Genomic DNA, 12,954 nt, shown 5'->3' with positions numbered 1-12,954 from the left:
CTGCTACTAGAGCAGTGTTCGCAAAGCCATTGCCAGCCTCGGCAAAGCCCTCAGCTTTGCTTCATAGTGCCACATTCCCCCCTCCTCTTGCCTCCCAAGACCTTTTAAACAGCTCTTCCACTGTAACATGCCATGTGCCTGTGGACGGGAGGGATCCCCAGCTCAGTACTGCTCTACTGTCCATTCGAGCTCACTGTCTGGCCTGCACCCCCGTCACATGACCCAACAATGCCGACATTTTGCCTTTTTCACCCAGCCATCCAAGCACCACACAGCCACTCTTGAAAGATAACAGCTAAAATCGATATTATTTCATATATTATTATTACTAAATTATTTAATAATATCCCAAACTAGGAAAATAGAAATCTGATATTTCTGCAGAGTTGGAGGGAACTGTATAAAATCCCCTACTGTACATGCCTACCCTACTGCATAAAATCCCCTATTCTAGCACTCTGATTAAAGATTACTGCACCGACTTCCATTCACTTTGTTTTTTAGAAAACGCTAAGAAATGTTTTCAAAGTCCTGTTTCTATATCAGCAAACATGTACGAAGAAGCCATGCTGAACCTGAGACTAGAGGATGAGTGAGTACTTGCCCAGCACAGTCTTTGTTCCTGGTTACTATGCAAGTCCAAACACGAGGCCCACCAGTAGCGAGGTATATTCGTTATTCTTCCTGCTGATCCACTCCAGGAAAATCTGGGCTATCAGAAACATTGGGAGGAGATGCTCTAGGCAGCATTTAGCAGAGTTCTTGAGTGTGGGACAATTTTTAAGCAAATGACTGCTCCCCTTGTCCTTGGTGATATTGTTGCCATGCTTAAAGTTTGGCATATAGTTAAGTAATTTACTGAAGCAGAGCCTTACATGCCAAGGAAATAGGCACTGTGGGCAATATTTTCAAAGGAACCTTTAAGTGTATTTGAAAATGGGATTTATGAGCCTAAAGTATTAAGGCACATTAAAACCATTTTAGCCTTCATAAACACCTTGGATTAAATTCCAATTGTAAGAGGATTGATGGCTTGTGCGATAAATTGCTCATCCTTCTTGGAACATTCTAACTAGGATTTTAGAAATCCATTGCCCACAGGACCCACAGTCAGCAGAAATTACTGGTGCTAAACTAATATAGACCAGCTGAAAGCATGGCCCAAAATTCCTAATTGTATCTTGCTCAGTACTAACCGTTTCTGTCAATGGCAAAAGGAACATCCGTTGTGACAATTTCATAATTGCATATCTGGCTGAACTGTGGAGAACAGTCCTCATCCATGGCTTCCACCTGCAATATACTGTCATAGATCTTTCCCTCTGTCACTGTAGCCTTATATGAGGTCTCCTTGAAGGTAGGTGCAAACTCATTAGAATCCTTCACCTGGATATGGACCACTGCCCTAAAAATAGATAAACAAAATTTGAAGAGTGAAATCCATTCATCTTGACTCCATCTGAGATGTCAACTTCTGTTCATTATTCAAACACATGATTGATTAACACCAAACATTACTTGGAAAATAAAAACATATAAGCATTCTTGTATCATTTCTATTTTTGATCTGCACTACTTAATACCTTAATATAAACATTTATCTTTTTTTAAAGTGTGCAACAATGTTATCATGGAAAAAGCCTAATTCTCCTATTGCTGGCCAGTACTGCAAACCAAGGCTATGTCTAGACTGCAAGCCTCTTTCGAAAGAGGCTCTTTCGAAAGATACTTTCGAAAGAGAGCGTCTGGACTGCATGCGGAACTTTCGAAAGAGCAAGCCGCTTTTTCGAAAGAAAGCACCCAGTGAGTCTGGATGCTCTCTTTCGAAGAAGCCCTATTTACATTCAAGAACGCCTTCTTTCGAAAGAAGCACTTTCGAAAGAAGGCGTTCTTCCTCGTGAAATAAGGTTTACCGCCGTCGAAAGAAAAGCCGCATTCTTTCGATTTAATTTCGAAAGAACGCGGCTGCAGTCTAGACGCAGGTGAAGTTTTTTCAGAAAAAGGCTACTTTTCCTGAAAAAAACCCTGAGTCTGGACACAGCCCAAGAGTCAGTCAATGGTGTGAATCCTTTCTAAAAAATAAAGAAAAAAGGCATTAAGAAGAATATCAGGCCTTCAGAACTCTATTAGAAGCTGACCATCTGAAAATATAGATATTTTGAATAATTCCCATAACTAAGTAATCACCTTGCTCCTTTCCATGGCAGAAGTTAATTATTACCCAGTCCTTAAAATACTGCAGGTTCCTTGGTTCATTTACCAGTTTCTTAGAGCTTGTGAAAGGTGCTGCACCGAGATCAGGAAGGGGTGAATTTATTTACAGTACTTAAAAATAAGTCAGATATGCACACTGGCACAGGCATCTTCCTCTTAATAGTACATGACTGTAGCCAAGCTTTGTTCTAGAAGGCAGTATGCCTCAACCCTGCTCAGAAGGACTCAATTCTAGAGATTGGGAATGTAGTTCCAGCTCCATGTTGATTCAATTCTTAGCCACTTTGGCAACTGACAATTACACAGTCCATTGTCAATAAGTGTGGTGCTGGATTGTGATATGACATGGACCTGAAATGACAGCACCAACTCATTTCACATATAGCTAACCACTAATCAATCATCTTTATGATTAGTACTTAAACTAGAGTAGGCCCTAGCAAGCTCAGCCAAAAGCATAAGAATATAAGAACATAACAAAAGGCCATACTGGGTAAGACCAAAAGTTGATCTAGACTAGTATCCTGTCTTCTGAGTGGCCAATGCCAGATGCCCCAGAGGGAGTGAACAGAACAGGAAATCATAAGTTATCCCTCTCTTGTCATCCATTTCCAACCTCTGACAAACAGAGGTTTGGGATGCCATTCCTATCGACCTGGCTAATAGCGATTGATGGGCCTACCCTCCATGAATTTGTCTAGTTCTTTTTTGAACCCTGTTAAAGTCCTGGTCTTCACAACATCCTCTGGCAAGGAGTTCCACAGGTTGACTGTGTGATGCTTGAAGAAAACCTTCCTTTTGTTTGCTTTAAACCTGATATCTATTAATTGCATTTGGTGACCCTTAGTTCTTATGGAAAGAAGTAAATAACTTTTCTTTATTCACTTTTTCCATACTAGTCATGATTTTATAGACCTGTATCATATCCCTTAGTCTCCTCTTTTCTAAGCTGAAAAGTCCAAGTCTTTGAAATCTCTCTTCATATGGGACCTGTTCCAAATCCCTAATCATTTTTGTTGCCCTTTTCTGAACCTTTTCCGATGCCAATACAGCCGGTCCCGGAGTTGCGAATGGTCAACTTACGAGCAAAGCTGTCATAAATGTCGGACCCCGAGTTACAAACGCCATCCGCGCTTACAAACAGCGCGGTCGCGTGTAACTCTATGGGATCTGACTTACGAACGAACTGAGTTATGACCAATTGCTTGGTCCGTAACCAGTTCATAAGTCGCGAAGAGGCTGTATATTTTTTTAAAGATATATTCTACATAGTATTCAAGATGTGGGTGTACCATGGTTTTACATAGAGGCAATAAGATATTCTCTCTTATTCTCTATCCCTTTTTTTAATGATTCCTAATATTCTGTTTCCTTTTTGACTGCCACTGCACATTGAGGGGATGTTTTCAGAGAACTATCCACAATGACTCCAAGATCTCTCTCTTAAGTAAGTTATGGCTAAATTAGTCCCCATCATATTGTATGTATAGTTGGGATGATTTTTTCCAATGTGCATTACTTTACATTTATTGACATTAAATTTCATTTACCATTTTGTTGCCCAATCACATAGTTTGATGAGATCTTTTTGAAGCTCTTCACAGTCTGCTTTGGTCTTAACTATCTTAAGCAGTTTATTTGTCAATGCCCCCTTTGTGACAAGCATTGACAAATAGGAGACTGTTGCTGCAGAAAGAGCACACAATCTGACTAGACAAGAGATGGAAGGGTAAAAGAGGTCCAGAGAGGTGGTGTGACTTGCACAAATTTATACTGTAGGTCAGTGGCAGAGGCAAGAACAGATCCCCAGCTTCAGTTCGGTTGCCCAGTCCAGTATATCACACTGCCCTGCATCAAATTATAGCAACTTCCAGTCATAACTAACTCGTAATGGTTTTGGCCACAGCTGGCCCACAAGTCTAATGACTACTAGACTGCTATTGAAGTTTGAGATAAAGACAATGGCATTTCATATTTGTTATTGTGACAAAATCAACTGTGACTTGAGGCATGTTCCATTTTACAGGTTTGGCCTTGAGAAAAAAAATGATTATAAAAACACTTCCAAAACAGATCATGATACAGCTCACATTATAAAGTAAAATAAATTCTTCGATTCCTGTGCATCTGACAGTAACAAAAGAGTGCACTGTGTCTATTGTTGATTTGTTTAAATGGATTATTCAGTAAATTGGGCAGTTTCTATGACAGTTTTATTTTCTATACCAGGGCAAATTTCATTTTTAGTGTTAAGTGGTTTCATTTAGCCTACAAAGGCAGCACCATAACTGGGATCTATATTGTCTCAGTGAAGAGTGCCACCTACTGACCCATCAACAACACTTCTCGCAGCCTCTGGCTCTGGAAGATTCCCACCCAAATGCTGAGCCAGCCATGCCTGCTGAGCTTCTAGGGGCTAATAAAATCCTAGTGCAAAGGCAAGAAAGCTGCAGCATATAAATGAAAATAAAAATGGGCTATATCTACCCATAGCTCTTCTCAACTATTTGAAATGAGCTGAATAAAATCAGAGAAAAATAAATTAAGCACAGTTTGGTTATATAAATACCAATAAATTTTAATTTCCAGTTCTCTGATTTCCAGACTATCTGATTTAGCTGATCTATTTATTGTGGGAAAATATTCAGTATTGAAAAGTAATTAAAAGCTATCATTTTACTATCGTCCACCTGATTAGTAGTTTTATTAAAACAGTTCTACTGAAACTACTGAAAATCAGGGCAAATTGAGTGAAATGTTTTTACAAAACAAACAAACAAACAAACAAACAAAGACACCAACAGTGTACAATCAATTCCAGAGATAAAGCATATGGTTTCCATTTGTTTCCTGCAGACTACAACATTAAAAGAAGCTCTTCCACCTGAACTGCATTTTAGAGTAAATACATGCCACAGCCAATGCATTTTCCCCCTTATTGTCACTCACTTGTGAGATTTCTTCCAGTTTGTTCCACTAGGTCCCGCTCCGCAGTCGTATGCCTGGATGATGAATGTGTACTCCTTTTGTAGTTCACAGTCAATTGGACTTTTTGCTCGGAGACGACCTTCTCCAGATGTCTTGTTTAGCACAACAGCTTCAAAAGGCATTTCCTGTCCATGGATTTTAAAAGCACAGATTTCACCTGTAAAGAATAAAACACAAGAAAAATTATAGTTGGGTAGAAGTGATTCATACAGATTTGAATGACACCTGATATACTGGCAACTGCTTATATTTCACAACTTGTGACAGATGAGTGACGTGGGCTATTCTCTGAAGACCAACACAAACTACTGCCTGAAATAAGTAGTAGAAATTATGTAAAGGAGTGAGAGGTAGATGGACAAATAGAAGGAAAAATGGAGAAAGTCCTTATACTAGGTCTCATTTTCTTTATATTGTTATTCTTTCTTCTGACACCAGCATTGGCTCTGCGTCAGGTGGTAGCATGTCAATTTCACCAAATTGCTTTGATTGGGGAAACAAACAGGGAAAATAAAAACCAAAGATTTTGTTTTTAAGTTTTCTCTAATTTTATTTTAAAACGTGAAAGCTGCGTCTAGATTGGCAAGTTTTTGCGCAAAAGCAGAAAACCTTGTCAGCTGTCTACTCTGGCTGCTTGAATTTGTGCAAGAACACTGACAATCTAATGTAAGATTGTCAGTGTTCTTCCACAAATACTATGATGCTCCCGCTCAGGGATAAGCCCGTTTGCGCAAATGCTTTTGCGCAAGAGGGCCAGTGTAGACAGGTAAACACTGTTTCACACAAAAAAGCCCCGATGGCGAAAATGGCGATCAGGGCTTTCTTGCGCAAAACCACGTTTAGATTGGCATGGACGCTTTTCCGCAAAAAGTGCTTTTGCGGAAAAACGGCCGTGCCAATCTAGACACTCTTTTCCGCAAATGCTTTTAACAGAAAAACTTTTCCATTAAAAGCATTTGCAGAAAATCATGCCAGTCTTGACGCAGCCAAAATGTTTAAAAAAATTTAAAATTCACCTGAAATTTTTTATTTCAGGTAAAACAAAATGTGTTGCTTGAGCCAAAGTGATTTTTTAAAATGGGCAGTAAACTAGAAAATTTGCACTGCTCTAGTCCTGGCAAATTTTCAGTGGAATGTATTCTGTTGACACATCTATGCCAGGTCCAGAACAGAAGCAGTCATCTCTTTCAGAAATCTTAGCACTCACCCCCACACCTTATTCCCAGGAAGCTACTCTGTCCCGAGTATTATATCCCAATATAGTGAATAAGAAGGGAACCAACTCTCTGCTATTCGCTACACCTCCTCGCAAAGGAATACCATATAACAAAACTAAAAAAAACAGAAAAGACTACAAATGTGCTTTGTTGCTAACAAAAGCCAGCAAGAATATATGTAAGAGCACTATCTGGTGATTTTTCCTATACATTTTAAAACACATTTTAAATTAATGGCATGAATGCTATGTAACCATTCTTCAGCCATTTCATGGGTGGTCTATAGCTTCAACCTCTGTCTTGATAAACACACACAGCTTTAAAAATCACTTCTACAGGCAGGAAATAAAATGTGGAGGCTAGTGAGGAGCACACACTATTTTATGTGAACTTCTCTGCAAGACCAGTACCAGTAATTTAGCATAGGTGTATCTGTAACTATGCCATAGCAGAAAATAGATACAAATAAATGTTAGTTGGAGTCATTTGGCCCACATTTAGCATGAAAGGGATACCACTCCTATGACATTAGGCTGCATAGCTCTCTGGTCCTGGGCTGAACAGAGGATTTCACCATCTCACACTCTGCTTGCTCTCCCTGTTAAAAACCTAGACACTAGAGGCTTTATGCAAGTGGATTTAATCAGGGTCCAGTCCCAAAAGGGGCTATGTTATCTGCATTTCACTCTCTTACTGGGGGAATTGTGGGTTCAATGCCCAGAATCAGGCCCACTGCTGGGTAGGAATTGCAACAGTATAAACAAAGAGATGAAAAGAATAAGATGCCTAGGATGGTGCATGTTTGCTGAGTGCTGATCATGCCTGTTATTCACTGTCAACATATATGCTAGACATCAACTGGATGCCATGTTCTGCTCTAAGCACAGTATTCTCCTTATTTCCTTGAAACAACAACAAAATCTGTAATTATACAATGGAGTTTGATTTGAATGTAATTCCTTTTCTTATACATTTCAGTAATATCATTACATAACAACTGAAACTTCAATAAAGAAATATTATTCACTGCATTCTGTAACAATGGCTTTCCTACAGTTCCTAGTAATAAAGTTTCACCATAAATGTACAGTCCATCAATACAAATCATAACTTTTGGTGTTTGCTGTTATTACTTTATTGATCTAGTTTGATTATGAACAATACAATATTTTTAATCATCCAATTCTGGCATTTTAAATAAAATAAAATAGTTTATTGCAGTAAAGAAGAAGTGTAGCTGAATCTTAGTCTAAAAGTTAGTTTCAAGCATACCTCTTGCATAAACTTCCCCCTCTATATTGAAGGATGTGAAGCAAAACTCGTGTAGAAATAATGCACATTCTCATTCCTGAGCATATATTTTAGAATTCTACCAAAGAACACATAGCCTCCTGTCCTATGAAGACTATTTATTGTGAGTTTTCTATCCCATACGTCAAAGATAAGAGAGTTATACAGACAGTATGAAAGTAGAAGGATGTGCAAGCATAACACAGAGAAAATGTATACATTTCTGGATTTGGCTAAGGCAACTCAATTACACACAAAACATAGCTTTGGCTCTTGGATAAGGATCCTTTTCACAAGGAACTAATTGCACAGGACTCTTTACAAAAAAATAGTATATAGATGAAAATAAAATAAGAGAGCGCATGCACTGCCAGGACACAAAAACATACACATACACCAGGGCTAACCTGAGTGGTGCTGTGGCTGTGATCACGTGCATCAGGGTGCAATACAACTTGCCCTAATTTGGCTTAGCTGCCCCTTCACCATGATGGAAAGGGTGGATAGACCAAACCTGAGCAGCACTGCAACCACATATACCAGAACATATCATAGAATCATAGAGCTTGAAGAGACCTCAGGAGGTCATCAAGTCCAGCCCCCTGCCCAAGGCAGGACCAATCCCAATTAAATCAACCCAGCCAGAGCTTTCTCAAGCTGAGACTTAAAAACCTCTAGGGATAGGGATTCCACCACCTTCCTAGATAACCCATTCCAGTGCTTCACCACCCTCCTAGTGAAATAGTTTTTCCTAATATCCAACCTAGACCTCCTCCACTGTAACTTGAGACCATTGCTCCTTGTTCTGCCACCCATCACTACTGTGAACAGCCTTTCTCCATCCTCTTTGGAATCTCCCTTCAGGAAGTTGAAGGCTGCTATCAAATCCCCCCTCACTCTTCTTTTCTGCAGACTAAAGAAACCCAAATCCCTCAGCCTCTCCTCATAGGTCATGTGCTCCAGCCCCCTAATCATTTTGGTTGCCCTCCGCTGGACCCTCTCCAATGCATCCACATCCTTTCTATAGCGGGGGGCCCAGAACTGGACACAATACTCCAGATGTGGCCTCACCAGAGCCGAATAAAGGGGAATAATCACTTCTCTGGATATGTTGGCAATGCTCCTCCTAATGGACTTCAATATGCCATTAGCCTTCTTGGCTACAAGGGCATACTGTTGGCATCTCATCCACTGCAGTCCCCAGGATCTTTGCTGCAGAACTGCTACTTAGCCATTCAGTCACCATCCTGTAACAATGCTTGGGATTCTTCCGTCCCAAGTGCAGGACTCTGCACTTATCCTTGCTGAACCTCATCAGATTTCTTTTGGCTCAATCCTCTAATCTGTCCCGGTCATTCTGGACCCTATCCCTGCCCTCCAGCGCATCTACCTCTCCCCCTAGCTTAGGCTATGTCTAGACTGCAGGCTTCTTTCGAAAGAGGCTCTTTCGAAAGATCGCGTCTAGACTGCAGGCGGGTCTTTCGAAAGAGAAATCCGCTTTTTCGAAAGAGAGCACCCAGCGAGTCTGGATGCTCTCTTTCGAAGATGGCCTCTTTACATTGAAGAACGCCTTCTTTCGAAAGAGGAGCTTTCGAAAGAAGGTGTTCTTCCTCGTGAAATGAGGTTTACCGCCATCGAAAGAAAAGCCGCGTTCTTTTGAAATAATTTCGAAAGAACGCGGCTTGAGTCTGGACGCAGGGGAAGTTTTTTCGGGAAAAGCCTACTTTTCCCGAAAAAACCCCTGAGTCTGGACATGGCCTTAGTGTCATCTGCAAACTTGCTGAGGGTGCAATCCATCCCCTCATCTAGGTCTTTAATAAAGATGTTGAACAAAAGTGGTCCAAGAACCGATCTTCGGGGCACTCCACTAGAAACCGACCGCCATCCTGACATCAAGCCATTGATCACTACCCGTTGGGCCTGACAGTCTAGTCAGCTTTCTATCCATCTTAAAGTCCATTTATCTAATCCATACTCCCTTAATTTGCTGACAAGAATATTGTGGGAAACCATATCAAAAGCTTTGGTAAAGTCAAGGTATATCACATCCACTGACTTTCCCATATCCACAGAGCCAGTTACCTCTTCATAGAAGCAAATCAGATTGGTGAGGCATACCTTGCCCTTGGTGAATCCATGTTGACTATTCCTGATCACTTCCCCCTCTTCCAAATGCTTCAAAATGGATTCCTTAAGGATCCCCTCCATGATTTTTCCAGGGACTGAGGTAAGGCTGACTGGTCTGTCATTCCCAGGATTATCCTTCTTCCCTTTTTTAACATTTGCCTTTTCCCAATCATCCGGGATCTCTCCCGATTGCCACAAATTTTCAAAGATAATGGCCAAAGGCTCCGCAATTACATTTGCCAACTCCGTTAGTACGCTCAAATGCATTAAATCCAGGCCCATGGATATGTGTATGTTTAGCTTTTCTAAATAGTTCCTAACTTGTTCTTTCCCCACCAAGGGCTGTCTACCTCTTTCCCATACTATGTTGCCTAGTGCATTTGTCTGGGAGCTGACCTTGTCCGTGAAGACAGAGGCAAAGAAATCATTGAGTACTTTAGCTTTTCCCACATCGTCTGTCACTAGGTTACTTCCCTCATCGAGTAAGGGTCCCACACCCTCTCTGATCACCCTCTTATTGCTAACATGCCTGTAGAAACTTTTCTTGTTACCCTTCACATCTCTTGCCAGCTGCAATTCCAATTGCGCTTTCGCCTTCCTGATAACTCCCCGGCATTCTCGAGCAATATATTTATACTCCTCCCTAGTCATCTGTCCAAGTTTCCACTTCTTGTAAGCTTCCTTTTTGTGTTTAAGCTCACCAAGGATGTCCCCAGTAAACCAATCTGGTCGCCTAACATATTTGCTTCTCTTGCTGAGCATTGGGATGGTTTCTTCCTGTGCCTTTAATAAGCATTCTTTAAAATACTGTCAGCTCTCTTGTACTCCTTTCCCATTCATTTAGGAATCTCAGGGAATCCGGCCATCAGTTCTCAGAGGGTACGTCTACACTACAGCGCTAATTCGAACTAACTTAGCTAATTCGAATTAACGCGTCTAGAACTAAAAACTAGTTCGAATTAGCGTTTTGCTAATTCGAACTAGCATGTCCACATTAAGTGGACCCTGAACCAGGCTTAAGGATGGACGGAAGCAGTGCCGGCAGGGCATCAGAGGAGGACTTAGAGGATGGAGATGCTGTCTCAGGCTAGCCAAGGGCTGCGCTTAAAGGGTCCCAACCCCCACCCCGGACAGACAGTTCTCAGGGGTGCCCCGCTTGCAAAGTAGTCCTGGCTTGGAGTGCCCGGACTACCCACACTGGGCACATCACACCACTCGGCCATCAGCCTGGCTGCACTTGCCGCAGGCTGCCATCTGGGGAGAAGGGACAATTGGGGGGCTGCAGGAGAGCTTCCACCCCCAGAAGCCCGCAGAGCCAGCCCAGTCCTCCCCATCGGGGGCTCCTACCCCATTCCTCCCTCACCTCCTTCCACTTACCCTTCCCTAGCCCCTTTTCTTGATGTACAAAATAAAGGACAATTGTGTTCAAAAATGGAATCTGTCTTTATTGAACAAAACTGGGGGAGACTGGGAAAAGGAGGTGGGAGAGGGGAAGAGAGAGGGTGGGAGAGGGGAGGGCAACTAAAATGATCAGGGGTTGGGAACAGGTCCCATATGAAGAGAGGCTAAAGAGACTGGGACTTTTCAGCTTAGACAAGAGGAGACGGAGGAGGGACAGGATAGAGGTCTCTAAAAGCAGGAGTTGGGTGGAGAGGGTGCATACAGAAAAGTTCTTCATTAGTTCCCATAAAGAAGGACTAGAGGACACCAAAGGAAAGGAATGGGTAGCAGGCTTCAAACTAGTAACAGAAAGTTGTTCTTCACAAAGCAAAGAGTCAACCTGTTGTTACCCACCACCTCTGTGATTCTTGGGGAACCAGAACATGGTCGCCTGTCAGCCTTGTGCTCTTGGGGAGTCAGGGAGTGACATTCATGGAAAACCATCCCCCTCCCTCAGGCCTCTGCTAGAATCAAAGACAAAGCAAAGAAAAGGCCGGGGGAAGACACACCTAAACTGCTTCAGACAAGGGTGATACAATTAAGGAAACACCCCAGCCTCATTTACATTAAAGATGGAACAGAGGGACATCTCATTAGCATACAGAATGGAGAGCAGCTCTTCCAAGGCAGGAACTGCACTGAACTATGGGACACCGAAAGCAGAGAAGCACTGCCTGATGGGAAATCCCTGCTCCAGATGCTAATGAACCTAGGCCTGCTCACACCCAAATTAGTCATTATCAGACCAATTCTAGTAACGATCCTATTGACATCTAAAATACTGAAACTGCCAAGTTGCATTGTGAGCTCGTTCAAGGAACATCACCCATAACCAGGGGTGATCAGTCTCTATTGTCTCTCCTCTTTCTCTTTGAACTATCCCTATAAAACTCCTATCCTTGCCCCAAGAAAACTGTTCTGATACCTGGACTTAAACTGCATCAGTTCCATTGAGACTTCTTCATCTCCTGTCTGATCGTGCTGGGGGCTCTGTCCTGCTTTTCTCCTGCCCTCTGGACCCCCGGATACCATCATCATCTGGGAACCCCGATCAGTGCAAGCTCCGTGGAGTGGTGAGGTCTCTCTCTCTCTCTCTCTCTCTCAACTATCTCTCTAAGCATAGCCTCCTGACCCTGCCCTGTGTAAACTGTTATATGGTTACCTAACATTTGTAAGCAGCTTCAATTTAGATTTAATATTGTAATTGTTAGATTTAATATTGTAACTGTTTGATATCTATTCACTACTCAGAAATAAATCACTTTCATTGTTAAACTGGTTGCTTCTCTCTCTTTCTTTTTCTTTTGCTCACTCTTCCTTAAGGGGTGTTGTTTTGGCTTCCCCATTCGCTCTGCAACAACGCTTCTTGTACCCAAGCAAAAGATCCCTGTAGTGCCCAAAATCCTGTGGGGTTTGCTCATCGTGTGGTTTACCTGTGAATGACTGTGGTGTGAAAGTGGGGATAAGGGGTGCTGAACCTGGGGGCTTATGAGGATGGCAGCTTAAAGTGCTGTTTAATCCAGCCCACGGAGTCCAAAGGCACATGAGGGTGCAGTGTGGCATTGCTGTGAAACCCAGCCAGCTGAGTCCAGGGACATATGAGGGGGTCAGCTTGTGAGTGCTGAGTACCCAGTCCTCTCAGACGTGCTCTGATTAGTGGGTGTGAGTGTCTGTGTGT

At 42.1% G+C, this 12,954-nt stretch overlaps 1 protein-coding gene across 1 annotated transcript in view; it reads right to left on the bottom strand.

The window, feature by feature from the left end:
• The window catches only part of CLSTN2 (calsyntenin 2), an 810,104-nt gene that overhangs the window by 178,025 nt on the left and 619,125 nt on the right, over window positions 1–12,954 (bottom strand). The window contains exons 3-4 of the mRNA XM_075937529.1: window positions 5,164–5,359; window positions 1,197–1,405 (exon numbers count right to left, since the gene is read on the bottom strand). Of these exons, the coding sequence (XP_075793644.1) occupies window positions 1,197–1,405; window positions 5,164–5,359 (405 nt within the window). The remainder of the gene's footprint in view (window positions 1–1,196; window positions 1,406–5,163; window positions 5,360–12,954) is intronic.

Source organism: Pelodiscus sinensis, chromosome 10 (assembly GCF_049634645.1).
Source record: "Pelodiscus sinensis isolate JC-2024 chromosome 10, ASM4963464v1, whole genome shotgun sequence".
Lineage (NCBI taxonomy): Eukaryota > Metazoa > Chordata > Testudines > Trionychidae > Pelodiscus > Pelodiscus sinensis.
This window is presented reverse-complemented; position numbering and strand designations above follow the sequence as displayed.